Source organism: Pelophylax lessonae (genome assembly GCF_965119305.1).
Source record: "Pelophylax lessonae genome assembly, chromosome: 5".
In the NCBI taxonomy this organism is placed as follows: domain Eukaryota; kingdom Metazoa; phylum Chordata; class Amphibia; order Anura; family Ranidae; genus Pelophylax; species Pelophylax lessonae.
The window spans coordinates 191,124,830-191,147,130 of record NC_138772.1 but is presented as its reverse complement, the minus strand read 5'-3'; the positions used below and the strand labels follow the sequence as shown (position 1 = coordinate 191,147,130).

The 22,301-nt window shown below is 39.5% G+C and overlaps 1 protein-coding gene across 1 annotated transcript in view; it reads right to left on the bottom strand.

The window, feature by feature from the left end:
- Positions 1-5,084: 5,084 nt before the first annotated feature.
- LOC309555947 (epidermal growth factor receptor-like) overlaps positions 5,085-22,301 on the bottom strand; it is a 308,728-nt gene continuing 291,511 nt past the window's right edge. Inside the window, exons 20-28 of the mRNA XM_082258165.1 lie at positions 20,182-20,367; positions 19,370-19,525; positions 17,939-18,014; positions 17,698-17,844; positions 14,402-14,499; positions 13,102-13,263; positions 11,918-11,968; positions 8,244-8,343; positions 5,085-6,192 (exon numbers count right to left, since the gene is read on the bottom strand). Coding sequence (XP_082114291.1) covers positions 5,822-6,192; positions 8,244-8,343; positions 11,918-11,968; positions 13,102-13,263; positions 14,402-14,499; positions 17,698-17,844; positions 17,939-18,014; positions 19,370-19,525; positions 20,182-20,367 — 1,347 coding nt within the window. The 3' untranslated portion in view covers positions 5,085-5,821. The remainder of the gene's footprint in view (positions 6,193-8,243; positions 8,344-11,917; positions 11,969-13,101; positions 13,264-14,401; positions 14,500-17,697; positions 17,845-17,938; positions 18,015-19,369; positions 19,526-20,181; positions 20,368-22,301) is intronic.

Sequence of the window (22,301 nt, the reverse complement as noted above, 5' to 3'; positions counted from 1 at the left end):
TCCATCTCCACTCCATCCAAACTAAAAAAAAAAGTTTTGTCTTTAGTTATACTTTAAGCTGGCCATAGATGGGTAGAATTTAAAAAAAAAAATCTTACGAAAATAATGTTAGTTTGCTTTTCTAATCCTTATTGGGTCAAATTGATGTTAGTTTTCAGCGACAGTGAAGAGAACATTCGAAAAAGCACAGGATAGAAAATGCTTCTTGAATAAATGAATTTTTAACAGTGTATGTAAATTTCATTTGGTAAAGTCCATTCATTCCAACATCAAATATTAAAAGCAAACAAGATCTTTAGAACAACATTCACATATTCAGCGAATTTTCATTTGACCTAGGACCTTTCATAAGAATTTTCAGTCAAAGTGCTTTTTATCTGTGGCCAGCTTAAAGTGGAGCTCCATCCTCCCCCCCTCCACTGCCACAATTGGCACTTTTTGAGGGGAGTGGGTATCTCGTTTTGACAGGTACCCGCTCCCACTTTTGGCTCAGATTTCCATTGTGATCTGAGCTGGAAGTTCGGCCCCCCTCCTTCACCCGCTTGTGATGTGCCCCAGAAGACTATGGGACCATTACCAAGGCGCAGTGTGACTCGCGCATGTGCAATAGGAAGCAGACTATGAAGCCGCAGGCCTTCACTTCCTGTTTCCATTATTAGAGATGCCGGCACCTGCACCCGAAGCCGATTGAAGAATCAGTTCGGGTGAGGACATCGCTGGGTCTCTGGACAGGTAAGTGTCCTTATATTATAAGTAAGCAGCTAAAGTACTTGTAGCTGCTGACTTTAATTTTATTTGGGGGTGGGGGGGGGGCATGGAGCTTCTCTTTGACTCCCTGTGCTGCTGACAAAATTTTATCAGACAGATACTGAAAGGAACTCTCCAACAACAACAAAGTCAAAAAGGCTTTCTTTAGTAGATAAGAGAAAGACTAGAACCCCTAGAATAAAATCCAAGCAAGGTGTTCAATCCCTTTATCCCAATCAAACAGACTGTAGGGTTCTGAAGCCCAACTCCAGCTTCTAACAGCTCACTTCCATTAGGATATTGGTGATCTTCTTCATCACAGAAAGATCCAGTGTAAAAAAGTCACACATTTTATTAATACATAAGTCTAACAACCCTGCAGGAAAAGCTGACAGGTTTCAGCCCAAAGGGGCCTTAGTTATAGATAGAACCCTTGTCGGGTTTTTTTTATTCCTGAGTTCCTGTTGCAGACCTTCCCTCATTTTCTGTCTGATGGAACCATTGTCAGAAGAACAGAAAGCTGGAGTAATTCTATCTATCTATTGCAGCTCTGCATAGCATTACAAACCCTACAGGAGTTCTAATCCTTCCCCACACCACTTGAAGACTAGAAACAAATGACATATACTTTAATGATATTTTATAAAATTAGCTGAAAATTGGTCAAGAAAAGCAGCAAACACCTTGTGCTCAAACTTTCTCTGCCCTCCATTAATGTAAACGGCTTCCCAAGACAAAAGGAAATTGAACCACTGCAAGTAAAACACAGGAATGCTGCCTTATAGGGTTAGTTTACATTTACAGAAACAAAGTAAAGGAGAACCAACACTGGATATCCTCCTCACCCCCCCCCCCAGGTCCCCGCTGTACTTACCTCCAGGGGTTGCTGGAGGTAAGTCCCAGCAGTCCGCGTTTTTGAAATCCACATTCTTCTCCCTCTTCTCCATGCAGCACTTACTGGAAGGACTAGATCAATTAACTGTGACAGTGCTGGCCAATCAGAATCGATCTTGTCCGTCTCTGAAGTGTTGCACTGAGAAGAGGGAGAAGAGTGGGGATTTCAAATCCCTGGACCGCTGGATAGGCTGTGGAGGTGATGACAGCTCAGCAAACCCAGAAGTAAGTACTGTGGGGACCAGAGAAATGTAGAGAGGGTGTCTGGCGTTAGTTTGACTTCCATTTTTTTCTGTAAAGGTGAACTTTAACGTGTAACTGCAATTTTAACATAAACTCCCAGTGCAATAGCCTAAAAATTAATGCAAAAAGCTAGCTGTTGTCAAATTGTGTCCCTTTCTATACCTGTCAGTCCTCCTAAGAAAACAGGAGGCTCTGTGCCTTGCACGAGGAGGGTAATGCCTGAGTATAGACACATTTCCCACTTATTTTCAGCTGTTCTCACTTGCAAACTTGGGAAACAATGACAAATATAATGTTTAGAATGATGTATAGGGATTCTGATGAGCACAAGCATACGAACCACATTACACAGACACATTGAGGTATAAACAAGTAAATACATGCAGCATACAAATGACAGCTAAAAAAGAGCAAAGTGGGTTCCTGCCCTAAAAGTAGTGGATATTTAAAAATAATATGGAGACAGGCAAAATGGTGTTAATTGCTGTGTGTTGTTGTTTTTTTTTTAAACTTCAAACTGGTAAAATACAGCATTCACATAAAATATTTTAATTGGAAAATTTAGGTAGACCTAACACAGATAATGAGACATTTAAAAATAAAAGTTCTTTTAACATCAAATATACATTCACAAGTCCATTCGTAAAAATACAAATTGATTTAAAAAAACAAAAACAAAAAAAAAAACACTTATGTAACATTAAAATAATGCTTTAAAATAACACCCTTTGTAACCAAAATTTAATTGATAATCAATTAGAACATTTTTCATGAACACCAATTAGCTTGGTCAATAGAACATGCACTGAGCAACATGGTAAATGCAAAGTAGAGTAACCTGTGACAAACGTTAGGAATGCACTGTCTACAGTAGTAACATGCATTCTTATTTGTTGCCCAGGTTACTGTGCTTTGCACCAAATGCTTTGCTCCTTGCAGTCGTTCATAAGGCTGACATATGTTTAAAATAAGACAAGCTTCTGCAGGACCCTATTTAACACCATTCATGCACTGCTCCAATTTTAAAAAAATATGTCCCATAGTGGTAATGCAAAACACAGGGAGAAAACCAACATAATAGGTGGCTCATTGGATTTTATGTACAGACTTTGTAATGTCAGAAGTTATATGCAAAAATTGGAATGTAAAGGAAAAAAAAAAAAAAAAAAATATATATATATATATATATATATATATATATATATATATATATATATATATATTCCAACAGTATAGTATCTTACTATACTGTCCGCACAGTGCTTAAATCACTAAGGATGGTGTCTTTGATCAAAAGAGAGAGATCCTCCCAGACAGAGCACATATATAGTGACCAACATATTGCATGAATGTGGGAACTTCTACATTTATTTGATAATATGGAAGGCTGGCCCACTTAATCTACAAAGGATATGATATACACATTTCATTGAAAATATTCTGTGGATGGCCTTCTGCTCAGAGGCTCCTATACATGAATCTAGGCTGCTTTTCGTCCTGTGTATGTTTCAATGCAAAAGCAATTCAATAAAATCTGATGAGGCTCTAAGCAACTCAGATGAAGCTTGAAGCAACCCCATTGGAAATCGTTGTATCTCAGGAGCAGGTCAAAGAAACTCAGAAACATGTACAAGCCTACTGCAATTGACTTTGATACCCATGTACAGTACATGAGCCCTTAGAGACTCATGAGTGTAGAGTAATATATGCTTTTCTAAGTAAACTCAGGGAATTAGCTTCATCTGCATTAAAATTGTAAGCACCATCTATATATATAGGTATAATGAGCACATGAAGTATCTATTACAACTATATTGCATGATCTTTGTGAAAACGTGATGTAAGAATCAGGTGGCCATAGTACCTGACTGTGTTATTTTGACAGATAGTCAATTTCTATGGATGTTACAATAGGGGACAAATTGTGGTTGTTTGGTTTCATAAGGAGAAGTATCTCCAGTGGAGAAGGAGGAGGAATAGGGGGGAAAAGGTAAGTAAGAACTGATCGATGACATGCAACATTTTTAAGTTAATAAAATTGTAATAAAACAATTAGAATTGATATCCTGCTGGTGTCTCCATTAACTTTTTAACCTTTGTTTAACTATAATTGTGGTTTAGAAAGGAACACTCACTAAAATGATATAGGGAGTCTGTGTAATACTCTGTTATACAGTATATATATAATTTATCCCCCCCCCCCCCTTTTCATTTCTGTTTGTTGAAAAGGATGAGTTATGTTCAGCACAGATGTGAAAATATAGGTGTACTATTTAAGTGCGGTATACAATTGTTCACATTTTGCCTAATATCCGTTGGCAATTATTACATTGGGGTTGATTTACTCAATTAAATAGGAAAAATAATAGGTAAATAGGTGGTTTACTTGCACTTTACAAGGTGAATTTCCCCAGAGCTTAGTAAGTTTACTTTACAAAGAGTACCCAATCCTGTGCAAATAATATAACAAAACCAGCATTTTTGCCTGTACATGATTGGATGACAGAAGCCAGCAGAGCTTCTCCTCATTCACTAAGCCTTACTGAAAATGAATTTGCAAATGTATGCAACTCCCCTTGCATTAAGTGCCGGTTCACATTCTTGCGGCTGCGGCGATCGCATGTAATATCGGAGCGCACTGCTCCTTCATTACATGCGATCGGCTGTGCGAATTCAGCCATACACTTTGTAGACCCTTTTTTTCAGCCGCATCAGGATCGGATCGCACAGTGGTTCACACTTGTGCGATCCGATCCTGTGCGAACTGTAAAGATCGCACTGCGATATGCGATCAAACTGGGGGTGTCGTTAACATTTCATTGACACCCCCAGCGTATCGCATATGGAAGTGTGAACCGCCAGGGGTGCGTTTGCGATGCGGGAACAGGATGCGAATTCGCAGCCTTCCCGCATCGCATTAGTGTGACCCGACACTAACAGTCTATTAGGAAATAAACCTCACAGTTACTGAAAGATGTTTAGTGTGGCAAGTTTACAGTACCAAGCCTAATGTCACCTAATGCTATCTGCTCTGATGACTATAAAAGCTTATATTTTATAGTACAGTATTTTCATTTTGTTTACATGGAATGTGGAGGGTCATTCTTAAAAATGAAATTGGAGGAGTTTACCAGCAAAGTAAATCCTTTGGTTGCTTTTGACAACAGATTACCCCCCTTTTTTCCCTCTCAACAATTAATTGCTAGTAATGAGTAATATTTGATGTTTATACTCCAAGTACTGAACATGGGTTTATGCTTGATTATAAATATGTGTTTGGGAAAGCTGTACTGGGGATTAGGTTTATTCACATTTCTACATTTTAAACACTCAAATATATACATGCCATCCAATGAGCCAACCTAAAACAGATCTATGAAATGTCACTGGAAAATACCCATTGCTCACAAGTTAACATTTTAAGACTTTATGAAGTGCTAACTCCCTTCCTGATACAAGACAGTTGAGGATAAGCCTTAGCTTTACTTAAAACCAATATTTATCACAGATCTTATGCTATAATTACAGCATATTATATATCTACTTACTTAAAAATCTGTTTCCACAATACCGTTTAACTTGGACAAACACACAAAAAGATAAAAATGTGCAAGAATATCTATACAATATAAAAAAAAACCCACAGGAATTAAAAACTATTTGACACAAATTAAAAAAAAAAATCTTGCAATACATATCTATATATAACAGTATTAAAGGTTTGTCTGTCAAACCCACCAAAAGAGACGTATACCAGTTTTAGTCAATGCAGGCTAAACTGTGCAACAAAATATCTTTGTTAAGGTTCAGGTTAAAGTTCACTTGTAGTGTAGCAACCATCCTTATTTAACTAGGGTCCATTGTTCCCAAGTGTTCATTATTACCCCAACTCTGTCCTATAAGGCAGAATGTTAGGAATGCTACCACCAACTTGTAGTCACGCCGAAGCTTCAATATAGTCACTCTTTGGTGTCAGTGGAAAATATTCTGGATTTTCTGCAGCAGGAATCTTAAACATTCCATTTATTTTGGTTTCCTTTGGGAAAAAGTCTTGTTGGTAGTCAGGATTGTCCAGGCTTATTTGCTGGCTTACTTTTTGATCCCAGATGGAAGGATAGTCATTTTCTGGTTGGGTTATGTGCATCTGGCCTGAGTTCAGGTATTCCGGATTAACCACACTCTTTCCATTGGAATTCTGATAATTTCCATTCATGGGAGGCTTAATATTCCCAGTTGAAACCAAATTGAGATAAACCGGATTTGCAACTGTCGAGGTTTCTGACTTTGGAATCATCTGGTTGATGTATTCTGAAATAAAGGTATATATATTATGATAGGACACAAACAGAATATAGATGAATGACCAAAAATCTATGAAGTGTATGAGAATTGTAACAACCTGTCCATGTATATTAAAAAAAATATAAATAAAAAAAATATAAATAAATAACTAAATTAAAAACTGCATATGCAATATATATTTGTATGTTACTGATGTATATGTTTTCTTTTCCTCGTTTGCAATTAGAGGTTACATGCTTGGATCATATCGGTTCCTGAAGAAGCCACCTTGTACCTGGCGAAACTTGTCGAACTATATGACTGCGTGAATGATATGATTAGTCGTATTTATGTCTAGAACCTTTGGTCCAATTTATTAATATTGTAATGTCTTTTTGCTTTGACTGATTTTAAGCAATAATAAACTTAATATTTTTTAAATACTTTGTATTACTCACTCTATGCTTTACCGGTCCAAAAAAGTCCTCCCACCATGGTAATCCACACGGAGTTTTATCCCACAACCCGGTGAGATTTACCTTTCCTTATTTAAATATTTTACTAATATGGATGTGGACATGGTTTAGCAGTTCTTCGATTTGCTGCAGCCCTATATATGACTTATTGAATAAATAAATAAATAACGTTTTATATATATATATATATATATATATATATATATATATATACACATATATATATATATATATATATATATATATACACATATATATATATATATACACATATATATATATATATATATATATATATATATATATACATATATATAAATAAAAATATATATAGCTCCTCTTCAAATCTCAGAGATAGGCAAAGAAAAGGGTTTGCTTTTATGCCTCATCCTTAGTTGCATAATATTACCTTTACCTTACTTCCACACACTCTGTTCAGTTGCTGAAGTAAAGTAAGTGAAATTGCTCCAGTCAGAGCTTATGCAGGACTGAGAAATTTCACTGCAACCCCATATGAAAATGATGGACCAATCGACAAACACCAATAATGTAACATGGTGTGAATAACATGCGCCTCCAAACTTGAAAGCACTGGGAATATTATTTGATCCTGGTGGATGAACAGAGCAGTGAAGGAGAGAAAGAGTGGCGTGTATATGCTCCTGGGGAGGGAAATAAAGCAGTCTGTTGATTTGCCCTGCATGGATAAATACCATGTCTGTTTTAATATACAATAAATAATTAAAGGGGTATTTTTAAAGCAACTGTAGAAGAAAACTAAAACCAAAAGTGGAGCTGGTGACTACACTGACCAACCACATTTCTTGTTTCATTATCTTATTGAAACCTGACTGGCAACTATGGACAACACATCAATTTCGTTCCAATTTTCTTTCCTACAGTTTTTAGAACTGCATCCCAAATGGTTTCATGTAAGTGATTGTAATAACATTTTTGGGTGAATAACTAAAGGTTTCAAGAAATTATGGGACAATATTTCATGTGAAAATTGATATTCTCAAACACGCTATAAGGCCTTATTTACAGTTGTATTGATAGACCTATCCATACACATGTGCCATCTTTGCCTGCATGGGATACACAGACGTTCCATGCATACGCATTCAGGCTGTCCCATTCATGTTTATTGGGAAGACATGAATTGCATAAACACAGCTGCTGGTCCCAATTTGGCAGATGTGTGTGTGCAGGGACATGCACCCCTTTGCACTGGTGTACAGATAGGTACCCTGTGTGAATGAGGCCTAAAGTATTAATTGTATACATTTCAAATAAAAAAAAGGATAGGAAATGAGGGGGAATAACAGAAAAACAGACAGAAGAAAAAATGCTTTTATTTTTTTTCTTAAATAAAGTAGCGGAATGCTAGAACCTCTGTCATGTTTTTATTGTTGTCTGTTACCCTGGTTCAAATTGTCCTGTCTGATAAAAGGTTGTCCCCAGAACACAAAGTTACAGGAAATCTCCCCAATGGAGCCTTAGGTAGCAATAAAACCTGACTTGGGTTCCAGCCATTCCTCATTCTATCCAAATCTGAAAAAAAAGTTTTGAGTATAGACACAGTTTAATATAATTACCAACCTGGAACAGGATGGAACTCTTCCTCAATGCTGTCATCCAAAACCACAGTTGGGTCTGTGCTGTATCTTTGAATGAAGCTGTTTTCTCTGGCAGGTGGCCCCTGTGTAGAGATGGACAAGAAGAAATGTTTTTAATAGGTTATCAGTTTTAACAGAACTGTCTAACTAGCCAAAGTATTTAAACCAGTCTTGTGACACCATTATTTTCTATTTTAGCTTTCCAGAGTCCACAGCCCAGTGTTATCTCATTGGACAATACATCAGCATCATCACACTGCTGATTTATTTTCTAGTTATCAGTAGATGACACAAGGAGCATGAATAAATATGAATGAACTCTTGTCTATGCAGTGTAGCAGAGATGCATGATTTATAGGACTGGATGAACAGTATTCCAAAACCTTTGATATGTATTTAACCTGCATATTTAGATGGTTGCATGAACTTCTTTTTTTAATGCCATTTCAAGCACTTGGAACAACAATGGAAAGACTTTCTATAGAAATTAGTAGGGAGTCTACTGCTCATGTTGGGCCTGGATTTTTGTGAAGAGGCTGTACATCTCCCATTGGGCAGGGAAGATCTATGGGGTGCATGAACAGGTAAGCGAGGCTGCCCATGTTTGAACTTGTGCATGTGCTGGGGGAAGAGGATAGTAACTTAACAATAACCATTTAATATAGTATTACAGCCCTCAGATTTTCCACTCGCCTGCTCGTATTTTGCGAGTGGAAAATGATTAAGGGTGAGTGTGGGGCTGCCTCGGGAGCCGTTCTCCCAAGCGACCGCCCAGGGGAAGAGAGAGGAGAGGAAGAGGAAAGCCGGCCGGATAATCACAGACCAGGGGATCGCCCTGCTGTAACAGCTTTCATTAGAATTGTCGGGCACTCGCCGTCACACACAGCACCGCCTCCTGGCCAGGCTCCTTTGATAGACAGAACACCAGTCTAATGCCGGGACTTGTGACATTTATCATAGGAACCGATCCAAGAGGCCAGACTGTGTGTGACAGTGAGCACCCGGTAATTCAAATGAAAGCTTTTACAGCGGGGCGATCCCCGCTCTGTTATTATCTGGCGGTTTTCCACTTACTCTCACCTCTCTTCCCCTGCACTGATCAGGCTGCACTGATGGGCACAGGTGAGGCTGCATTGATGGGCACAGGTGAGGCTGCATTGAGGGGCACACATTAGGCTGCATTAGTAGGCACAGGTGAGGCTGCATTGATGGGCACAGGTGAGGTGGCATTGATGGGCACTGATCAGGCTGCATTGATGGGCACAGGTGAGGTTGCATTGATGGACACTGGTGAGGCTGCATTCATGGGCACTGGAGAGGGGGCAATGATGGACACAGGTAAGGCTGCATTGATGGGCCCAAATTCATCAAAATGAATTGCTAGGCATTGATCAGACTGCATTGATAGGCACGGGTGAGGTTCTATTGATGGACACTGGTGAGGCTGCCTAATGAGCACAGGTGAGGCTGCATTTATGGGCACAGGTGAGGCTGCATTGATGGGCAAAGGGGAGGCTGCATTGATGGGCACATATGCGGCTGCATTGATGGTCATTGGTGGGCACTGATCAGGCTGCATTGATGGGCACAGGTGAGGTTGCATTGAAGGGCACTGGTGAGGGGGGCATTGATGGGCACTGATGAGGCTGCAATGATAGGCACAGGTGAGGTTGCACTGATGGGCACTGGTGAGGCTGCATTGAAAGGCACTGGTGAGGCTGCCAATTGTAATCGACCACTAGGAGCCGACAGGTGGATTGTGACCATGGCTCTGTCTCCTGTTAACTGCAGAGCGGAGAGCAGGAGGCAGCATAGTGCTGGATGGAGGGCAGGGGCGGGAACTGCTCAGTGATTGGTTGCTAGGCGGTTCTAGCTACAAATCACCAGCTTGTTATTATGAACTCCGGCAGCACCTGCTCCTGCCTTCCACCTAGCACTATGCAATCTCCTGATCTCCGCTCCGCTGTACACGCGCTGGCAGGTAGGAAGTGCTACCTACACAGCGACGTATGTTTGGAGGGGGAGAGAATATACTACAATGGGGTTGGGGGATAGATTGTGATAAGAAAGGGACAGAGGACACTGCTTTGGAGGATTGGGAGGCAGAGAACACTGCTTTCAGAGGACACTTTGTGGCGGGCAGGACATTGCTATGGAGGGGTAGAGGACACTACATTTGGGATGGGGGGGTGATAAGAAGGGGGGCAGAGGACACTGTTTTGGGGGGAGGTACAGGGCACTACTGGGGAGGGGGTAAGGTGACAAAGGACACTACAGTGGGGGGTGATATGAAGAGGGGCAGAAGACTTTTGCTTTTGGGGGGGGGGTGGAAGGACACTAAAGGTGGGGTTATGTGAATATGGGCAGAGTACATTGCCTTAGGAGGGGGTGTGGAGGGAGGACACTACTGTGGGGAAAAGGGGGCAGAGGACACTACAGTGGGGGGGGGGGGGGTGATGTGAAGGGGGCAGATACAGGGCACTACTGTGGGGAAGGGGGCAGAGGACATTTCAGTGGGGGCTACAGGACACTACTGTGGGGGAAGGGGGCAGAGGACAGTATAGTAGGGTGTGATTCGAAGGGGGCAGAGGACACTACATTGGGGGGGGGGGGGGTACAGAACACTACTGTGAGGGGAGGGACAGAGGACACTGCTAGCTATGGGGGGAAGAGGTTACTATAGTGGGGGATGATGTGAAGAGGGGCAGAAGACAATATTGTGACACCCCATATGTTCTACATGCTGTTTTTTTTATTGGGAGATTGATTGTTTTTTTATTTTAAAGGGTGCCACCTAGTTACCCCCCCCCCCACCCTCCCCCTCTGGATCTTTGCTTTCCTCCATGTTTTCCAGGCAGATCTCAACCTCTGAAAGGTTGCCTATCCCTGCCCTGAAGGTACACAGGCAGCAGAAAGTAAACGTATAGGGTTTTAACCCTTCCCTACTTTATCCAAACACTTTAACTGCATTTGAACCAAATAGTAACTCGAGAAGTGTGGGATGTAGATATGTGAAAACTAATACAATATGCCAAATAGTTAACGTGAGTAGTAATAATTATTTGGAATTATAGAATAGATATACTTTGTTGTTATATAGTTGGATAGATATTATGTGTACTCCAGCTAACATTGTTGCTTTGTTATATAGAGTGACAAACTTAAAACTCCAGATGAAGCACATATGCGAAACATGTCGAGTGTTCTAGCTCAAAAAAAACAAATCATATGTACCTGCGATGACCACACCGACAGATCCCTTCGAAGGACAGCCCTACCTACCTGTCTTCTTTGAAGGATCCCTCTGATATGGAATACATCGCAGATAACTATTTAATTAATTTTCTCTGTATCTGTGTGCTTATACATTCATTTATTGTATTCTCACCATCAGTCACAGAACTGCTGGCATATTGTTGCCTTACGGACGCCTTTTCTGTTTTTAATTGTACAACAATGAAATGTTTATTTTTTTATTACACCCCTGTGCCGATAAAGTCCATGTTTCCTTGATCGCATAATTTAGTTCTATTAATTAGGATGTGGCATTTATTGACCATTTTACATGCACTCAGATAACCGCCATCTGGTAGTGCAATTCTCTGATTCAAAATATTCAAGATGTAAATAAATGTTTTATTATTTACACAAACGTACCCCATTTCGAGTGATGCACACATTAGGTGAATTGTTGCTAGTAGTAGAACTCTAAAAGATAATACAAAATGAAAATGAGTACATTCAAGCAAAAATTATATAAGCAAATTAAACACAAAAAATAAAGAAGTCCTCCAAAAACTGACAATATGATCTCAAATAAGATGCATTTACTTCAGTCATCTAATAATGGCTTATTTCCACTGAGCGTTATGATACGGTTCGGTACGGTACGCAATTTTTGCCATTTCCATTGTGAATTGTACCCTAATTCCGAACCGTACAGTACCACTTTTTTGGTACCCTTTCGTTGGGGTACCAAGCACATTAGTACCGTACCAACAGTGTGGAGCTACACTCTGTAGAACTTTGATTGGTTGACAGAGAATCGTCCATCACAGCTTTCCGGCTACACCACGCCTATCATGAAAGGGTACTATTGGCAGTGGAAACGCAAGGTGTACCGTTCTGAACCGTACCGTACTGAACCGAACCGCACCGTACCACTCAGTGGAAACGAGGCATAATAGATGGGAATAAAAGGGATATTCCTATTTTTTTTAATTTCTTGCAAATGACTGGTGTTCAAAAAGCTTCCCTATCAAAGCAGACAACCCATACGTTCCTTTTTAATACAGAGTTCATGTTATATTCAAATTTGTAAGTGCCGTGGCAGAAGTCTCCTTCCATTAAGTAGACTAGTACAAGATGGATTCTGGCCGACTGGTATGAGTTTCTGCTCTAGAACATTAAAAGAAGAATTCCTTATTGCATACGGCCATTGCTGAAAAGCGAGGGAAGTAAATATTATGCCATACAGTAAGTATATCCTGTCCTTACAGGTTTACTAATCATCACCCACTAAGGCTCGGTTCACACTGCTGTGCCATACGAGTTTGCCATGCAACTTCCTTTCTGACTTGATCTGACTTGGATGCTATTTAGGAGCCTGTACAAGGGTTTAAACTGCACCCAAGTTGGCCCAAAGTAGCTCAGGAACCTTTTCTAAAGTCGGAGCATCAGTTAAGAAGGCTCTCATAGGGAAACATTGAATGTGACATGTCATGCCATTTGGAATCTCACAAGTTGGATCCCATGTCACAGCAGTGTGAACCAAGCTATTATTTTTGGTGGATTTCTTATGTAAGAAGCTAAATTAACAATAAAAATAGCTGCATGTTTACCATGGTACTCAGTAGTGGAGTGCGCGATGTTGAAGGACTACTAAAGAATCCTTGATGTGGGATCAGATATTCTTCAGCATCAACAATATCTCCCATGTCATCCGCTAATGCTCGATGAAACTTGGATTCCACAGGACTGGGTAAGTGCATTCTATCATCTCCCTGCAAAAAAAGCATATTATGCTATTAATTTAGCACCAAAGAGCTACGGCAAAACTGTCAAGTAATATGATATGTACTTGTAAAGCATTTTTAATTTAATGATTGGTAAATGAATGAAGCATGCACCTAAGTTAAAGGAGTGGATGTAGAGATGTAGAAACCAAAGTGCCAAGTTTGTATTGGGACTCTCTGCCCATATTGGGCCTTACTTCCCAATGGACCCCATTATTTTTTGTTATTACAACTGTTCCCTCGTCCTCTTTATTGTATTAATTCCTCAGTTGGCTCCCCTTTGCTGTGTACTCTCCATTATTGTGTTGCCGCTTGACTGTGAACAGAGGATACATGGTGAAGCAGAAACGGTCACAACCCACCCTCCCCCCTACAGCAACCCCTGTTTTTAGGCAACTGCATACTAGTGCCTCCCTCCTTAATTTATGTAATACACTCTATATCTATCTATCTATCTATCTATCTATCTATCTATCTATCTATCTATCTATCTATCTATCTATCTATCATCTATCTATCTACCTATCTATCTAACTATCTATCTATCTATCTATCTATCTATCTATCTATCTATCTATCTATCTATCTATCTATCATCTATCTATCTATCTATCTATCTATCTATCTATCTATCTATCTATCTATCTATCATCTATCTATCTATCTATCTATCTATCTATCTATCTATCTATCTATCTATCTATCTATCTATCTATCTATCTATCATCTATCTATCTATCTATCTATCTATCTATCTATCTATCTATCTACACAGTATATATTATATTATTTTATCTACATCTGAAAACTCTAAACTTGTCATCAGTCTCCCATAGTGTGAATACAAGAATTTTTTATTTTTACTACAGAGTGTCTTTGCCTTAAATGTTTCTGGAAGTTCCTGTGTAATTCAAATCTCTCCAGTGTTATTATATAATCATAGTTGTGGCAATAAACCTTGAAAATGACAGCTGGGATCTGAAAGTTTAAGCAGAATTCAATGCCAAAATGTTTTGGCTGAAGTTGCACTGTAAATCTATTTTTTTCAGAAGGGGAACGTTTAGAAATTTTTACTTGAGATATGTTGATAAAAAAGGCGCAGTTAGATTTATACCAAACAACTTACCTGTATAACAAGATAGCGAGATGGATCACGGGCCATCTTGGTAAACTCTGCACTTAACTCACGGAACTTGGGTCGACTCTCTGCATCTATCATCCAACCTATATTGTCAAAAAGAAGATGTTACAAATATGATGTTACTATATTGACGTACATTAAAGTTATATCTAAAGCCTTTTTTTTTTTAGTTTTAAATACAATAGGAAATGGCTAAAACTTCTAGTTTTTTTTTTGCTGTCTGTGTCCAGATAACTTCACTTCCCCTTCCAAAAGCAAGTAAAGCTGGCCATACACAGATAAAGTTTGGTTGCAGGAAAGAAATTCCCTCAATCCCCTCGATCAACAGACAATGTTGATGCGGGTATACCTCCTGCCAAGCCATTGTATTTCTCCCCTCCCTGTCGGGAGAAGACAGTAATTATTGCTAACGGCAGTACCAGCCTCTAGCGATTATCACAAATAAAATTTGGCAGGCTGGTTGTACTCAAGTTGATTGATCGATCATTTTGGTACATTCAGCCTGGCAATACATAGTTCAAATCTCAGCCGATTCCTGCTGAACCGGCTGAGATTCGAACCGTCTATGGCCTGCCTAAGTGATGGAATGGAAGGATCTCTGTGTATTATTTTGAAAATTACTTTTGAATTTACATTAACATGTTAAAGATTATATGAGGCTTTAGTGATTGAGTTTAAAGCTACTTTAAGTCTATAGAATAAAAATAGTTAAGGTGAACTCTTGACACTAGTTTTTTTCAATTTAAATATATTACTCAATAGCCAAAAAAAAAAAATAATGCACCAAATGCCTTTTCAAGTCCATAACTTATGCAGACAACAGAGCTCTGGAAGGGACCCAGCAAGTCCTCTCACTACAGGCTGCTTGTAAAAAGGGGTGGAGACAAGACCAGTCACCCTGCTCAGGGACAGAGAGCAGCAGTGACCGGTCTTTATTATAGGAAGCTCCTGCATAGAAGCAAAGTTTAATGCTGTATTACTGCACAGATCTGGAAGAAATATACAAAACAAACCAGAATTCAAGGAAGAATACACATGCCTCTTGTATTTAAACAATTTTTGCTTATATTGGAGTTCACCTTTAAATCTCACTGATTACAATATGATTACAAAAATAACCACAACAGCTTCATATAAATATAAAAAAGTATAGTGAAGCAATCAACTTATTTCCAAAACCTTGTGCATAAATAATGACATGCATTAACATATATTCCATGCGTTATTAGTAATCACAGGTTCAGGGCCGGCCCTACCATGGGTCCCACTGGGTCCATTGGACCCAGGCAGCACTTGGAGAGGGGCAGCAAATTGACTCCCACGATTTTTTTTCCCAGCAGTTTTGTGTGTCATTGGTTTGCGGCGCGTTACAGGTGGCATTTCCCCATCACATACTGCCGGCCGTAGTGCAAACTAATGGGTATGAGGAGGTGGAGCGTCTCCTCTGGGGAATGTCCCTCGCGTGATTGTGGTGCGCGCAATGACGTCAGACATCAGCGCACTCCATCTCATGCAGGGCAGGCTGGATCTTCTAGGGCGGTGGGCGCGGCAGACACAGGAGTGACAAGAGGACTGAGGACAGACAGTGGGTGTTTGGTGGACCGGTCCAGTGGTGAGTTATGCAGGAAGATAACAGTATATAAAATATAATATAAATAATAAAGAATAAAATAAAGGATGTGGGGGCCTTTTGGTGGGCGCGATTTTTTTGTTGTTGTTTGGGGGGGGGGGCAGCATTTAATTCTTGGACCCATGCAGCATGATGTCTTGGGCCAGCCCTGCACAGGTTGGCAAAATAAGTATATCAAGTGTACAAAAAAAACTTGTGCCCTTAGTGCATTTTCAGTTTCAAAGAGCAGTCCACAGTGACAAAAGACTGTTCTGTGTACCAACTGTCAACCTTTACTGTGAAGTATTAATCCAAATACACCTTAGAAGTTGGACCTCTCTATTTTTACAAACAAGAGGCAGATACTGCCAGGGATCTGAGTACATCTAAAGGTGGATATGAACCAGTGTGTACAGGTGGATATCTATTTGTCCGCGAGGAGCTTTCTGGAAAATAGCTACAATTAGGCGCTTAAAAGAGAAGTATGGGGTTTTTTTTTTTTTTTCAATTTCATACTTACCTAGGTGGATGCAGCATCGGTCCGATGCTGCATTTGTCCCCCACCGGCTCTAACACTGAGAACTAAATGATCAAACAACACAGATCACTCAGTTTTCAGAGCTTCCTGTCAGTCAGCAGCTCTTTGCTCTGGGGCTGTGGAGGGTGCGGGAGCAGCGGGCTCAGGCTCTCAGCGGCTTGCTGAGAGGCTGAGCCGGGTGGCGGTCCAGGCATGCAGGCAGGTCCCAAACATATCGTTGTGATCCTTCCAGAGCCTGGGCCGGCTCAGTGACATCAGATGACAGCGGGCTTAAGCTGTTGAAAATGAGTCACAGGAGTGCAGAACGAACTGTACTCCTGTGATCCACAGGAGAAGTACAGCCAAACAAGCTTTGGCTGTATTTTTTCTTTAAGACCTCTTATTTGTAAAAAAAGTGAGATCCATCATCTAAGGTGAAGGCACACATTGATTGACACGGTGGTGTTTTTTTTGTCTGTGATGATTGACAGTTGGTACACAGAACCATCTTTTGCCACTATGCACTGCTCATTAAAATTCAAAATGCACAAAGGACACTACGTTTTTTTGTAGACTTGATATATTTATTTTGTTAACCTGTGATTACTGATAACGCATGGGATATATGTTAACGCATATCAATGCACAATGTTTTGGAAATAATTAGAGCACTTCACTATATTTTCTTTTGATTTGTAATTGTTGTTATGTGATAACATATATTAGTGTGAGCAGCTCTTGTTCTTGATAGTATAATAAATAAATTATTTTTGCACAGTTTGGGAGGCTGTAGCAGCGCAGGGGTCATATCTGTTATCTAACATCTGCATATACACTGCTCATTTATATCCAAGTTTAATCCCAGAAGCAAAATAGTTAAAGAAAGCATGTCTGTACTGGACCATTTCTCTGTTAAAGAATGTTTACACAGAAGATGCCTGTCCATAATCTTGTTTTACATGTCTGCCATATATTACAGAAGACTAATCTACTGCTTATACTAAATGACATATACAGTAGAATACATTATACAGTACTGTCTTTACAAAGTATCAATTAAAATGTACTAGAGAAACTGTTATACAATTAGTTCATCCAAAAAAAAAAAAAATGAACATGTCTTAAAGCCTCCGGATCTCTATATTATAAACTTACATTTCACCATAATCATGTACACATCAATTGTACATATGGGAGGCTGAGGAAGACGTTCCCCTTTTTCTAAAATGGTGGAAATTTCGCTAGCTGGAATTCCATCATATGGTTTAGATCCAAAAGTCATTAGTTCCCAAACAGTGACACCTGTAAAGAAATTCCCAAAACCAATAAATGTATCTAAAGAAATGATTCGTGGAATGAAATTAGAGTGTATATAATGTCTTAAAATTACACTTACCATAACTCCAAACATCACTTTGATGGGTATATATTCTGTGCAAAATTGACTCCAATGCCATCCATTTAATTGGAACCTAATGAGAAAAAAAAATACCACTTGTTCACAGCCATTTTCAAGTTTATGCTGCTAACTGAAGTAATAAACCTAAAATATATTAAAGAGCAAATTCAAAATATTAAAGCAATCACTGAGCTACTAGTACATAGTAGCCAACACAGCAATTATGGAAATATATGGGAAGCGCATACAGTTTACATTAGCTGAAATTCTTTGTAATCCCTTACATGCTGACTTCACAGAGTATCTAACATGGTCAGTAGTATTGTACTTCCTGAACACCATGTCATACTGTGTAGTTTATTGTCTTTCTGCTTCCCGCATCACCAATCAGTTCTTGAATCATGCTATTCATTGGTATAGTGCATAATATATATTCCAGTTATACAAGGTGTGTCTAAAAAGTTTGGTGAATGGTCCGATATCTCAACAGCAACAAGGGCCAGGTGCGGGCGCATGCACATGGCTATCCAGAGACAGGTCGAGAAGCGCCACACAGCATGGAGTACAGTCGAACGTAATCAGTGTGAGAGGTAGGGTCACAGTGCAATGGAGCAACAAGTGAACACCAAGTTCTGCTACAAATTTGGGAAGACGATGATGGAGATGCATGAAATGTTTGTGCAAGTGTACAGGATGGAAGCCATGAGCAGAAGATGTGTTTATGTGAGCCACGTTCAGGTCGGCTGTCAACAAGCAGAACCCAGACATGATCAAGCGAGTGCGACTGACTCTCTAAATGAATGGTAGAGGAACAGGAACACGGGACTCACCATCCTCCACGAAGATTTGGGTAAGTGTAAGATCTATTCCCGATTTGTGCCGCACAAGCTGACAGTTGAACAGAAAGCAAAACAGATGGAAGCTTCTGGAGAATTCATTACCATGTGTGACCAGGATCCATCATTTATGTGAACTATCTTCACAGGTGATGAGGCCTGGTGGTACCAGTATGATCCGGAATCCAAGCCGCATCCACCATACTCCCATGTTCTGGTGCCTGCGGACTTCTTTCTGTTTCCCTGCCTGAAGAGCGTCATGAAAAGCACACGTTTTGCGGACGTGGCGGCAATCCAATAATGTGTGACTGCGGTTCTGCGATCAATTCCTAAATGAGACTTTGCTGACAGTTTACAGAAGCTTTATGAATGTTTCCAAAAGTATATTGTGAAGGATGGCAAATATTTTGAAGGCCAATAAAGGTAATTTGTTTGTATCTTCTGTTTTGCTTGTTTTCTGATACCATTCACCGAACCTTTTAGGCACACCTAATATAGTAAATCACTTGAATAAAAAATGTAAATGCATTTACTGTTTCAACTGCAATTTCTCAAATCTGTTAAAAAAAAAAAGTAGCCCTATATAACGTACCTTTCCTCCTTCTGCATGATATTCTTTTTCCTCCGCTCCCAAAAGTTTGGCCAACCCAAAATCTGTGATCTTAACATGTTGTGGATTTTTAACAAGGACATTCCTGGCAGCCAAATCTCTGTGGACCAATCTCCTTTCTTCAAGGTAATTCATTCCCTTTAAAAAATATACATAGGAACACCATAAAATATTTACCCTGCCACGTTATCACAAACTCAAATCAGCTGGTCATTGTTAAGACTTAATGCAGTCGTTAGCATCAGGTTCATTGTTTTTTTTTTTTTAGAAAGCACGTGCTGATTCTTTGCTTGTCACTAATATTGAAATAAGGGTTGACTTTTGAAATTGTATGTGCAGTTGGTAACATGGAGAGTAGAACTTATTAAAGAAGCAGATATCCTAGATCAGCTCTGATGTAGATGTCCAGATTGGACAGGTCATGCAAGGAACGTATTAAAGTATACATTGCCAAGTCTTCACCTGTTGATATCTATAGGTGTGTTAAATACCTATGCTCCCACTGTATGCTCTGGTTCCTCCCGCCTGCCTCATCGTCACTACTGAGTTCTGTAGTGATATGAGGGGAAGAAGAAACCCCAAAGAACAGCTGGTTGCAGGTATTCAACACTCCTAGAAATGTCAAAAGCTGAAGACATTGCCATAGGCCAGAGGCTGCAGCATTGGAAGACAAAAGTACTTGGACCTCCAACCCTTGAAGAGATAGGTATTCATAGTCTTTCACAAGTATCATACTGTTTATGACAGTGATGAAGGAACATTCTGTTAATTTAGGGTGACTGAATTTCTCATACCTTAGCAATCTGCACACACCAGTTAAGGAGATGTCTTGAGCCAATATTGTCTTTATGCTCCCGAACATAGTCAAGAAGACAGCCATATGGCATAAGCTGTGTGATCAGCTGGACAGTGGAGGTCAGGCAGATTCCAAGCAAACGGCAAACGTGCGGGTTTTCCACACTGGCCATGACATATGCTTCCTAAAATAAAAGAAGCAGGGCAGAATAAAAAAATGTTGAAATAAAATTTAGAACTTGACAATACTGTTACAAAAATGCACACATTTTATGTAGTCTTACTCCAACAAACGTAACTGATAAGGCAAAATACAATGTATATGCAGTGCTGTTACAGAAATCAATCAGTGTTAATCATGTTCTCTATGGAAATAAAATCTGCCTTTCTTCTTTCATTTATTAAATAATGCTACCAGTGTTTGTATCTGAAACCTTAACCCAACAAAGAAAATAAGCCGCTAACAGGTTTTAAAATACTCTGGATACTAATAAAAAAAAACTAGGAAATAGCAAAATAGAGAGGTGAAATACATACTGTATATGGCACATTTGTACCTAATATAGGATTTGACATTTTGTTCAGTCAATACTGAGATCCAAGCACCCCTGGTTCAATACTCCCTGTGTCCTTCCAGACCCAACCTAGTCTTTGACTGGACTGTGAAATAGAAGTGGCGTGCTGATGAGGTCATTCCTCTGCTCTCCCTTCCTATTAGTTTCATGGATAATATTCTGCAACGCTACTCACTATGATTTGTTTATACTGCTGCCCCTCCTTTCTAAATTTGTGTGAAGCCTTGTGGGTGATTTCAGAAGTCAGATAGTTTTGCTAGCTGTATGTACAAATATATTAAAGTAATTTTTATTTAATTTTTTCAATGTAAACTGAACATTTTTTAAATCCGACAAGAAGTTTATCATCTAATGTCTTGTCTGGGAATTCCCTAGTCCATCCTTTTAATAGGGAGTGTCTCTGTGATGCAGTTAATAGATAGTTTAATGGAGAATAAAGGTCAGATATTGAGTATCTTTGACGTTGTATTGCATGGTCTATTAGAGATTTCTGAAAAGCGTCTTTTTTTAGACTATAACAAGACTTGATATTTTTAGTTAGTTGGTTGCAATAGTATCTATGGTCTTTTGGTAGTTAAAATTCTGTAGATAACTCTTTAAAAGATTTTAGTTTTGATGGTAAATGGACATCACTGTTTGTATTCCTTTTGCTCTCCATAGGTTGGAAACTTCGACATTGGTTGCATTGACCATTGTCAGGTTTCAATACAAAGGAAGATGTTTAAAGATCCTTGATGGCAATTTTAGATAAAATATTTTGAATCTTTATATTTTTTTCTGTGCCCTTTGAGGATATTCCCATTTTCTTTATGTCCTAGAGACAAACAGAAAGTGAATAACGTTTTTCCCAAGGGGAGGGAGGGTCACCAGGACAAACAGAGAGGTCTCCATATGGACAGCAAAAAACATCTGACAGTGGTTCTAATTCTTCCACTAGATAGTTTAGATTAAGCCACGTACACACGCGTCGAAAATTGCCAGGGAATTTTCGTCCGACGACCGATCTGCCGATTTTCGGCTTGTTAGTATGATGCTTCCGACAACCAACTCCGACTTTTCGGCCGAAAAAAATCTGGTGTGCAGACTATAAAATTTTCGTTGGCCGTCAACACGACGGCCGATTTTCGTGCAGTCAGTACAGATTTCGACAGGGAAAAATCTGATGAGCAAGTCTGGGCATGCTCAGTGAAGAAAGAACACAAAGAAAGCAAACCAACACATGACATCACTTCTGAAGTAGAATTTTGTTGGGCGAAAAAATCCGTGTGCAGTCTAGGCACATTCCAACCAACAAAACACAACTCTGGACAAAAGACGGATGATCGGTCGGCCGATAATCGTTGCGTGTGTACGGGGCTAAACTTTATTTTTTTATGCATACCTGTAATCATCTGTTTTTATTAGGCCTACCCCTTCACCTTTTTGCTTTTTTGTTAAAATGGTCCAGGGTATTACTCTTAAGTCTGAACGAAATCATGTCTTAGTAATAAAAATTAAATTTTCCATGCACAAGAGAAATAAAAATAAGAAACTGATTGCTAAAT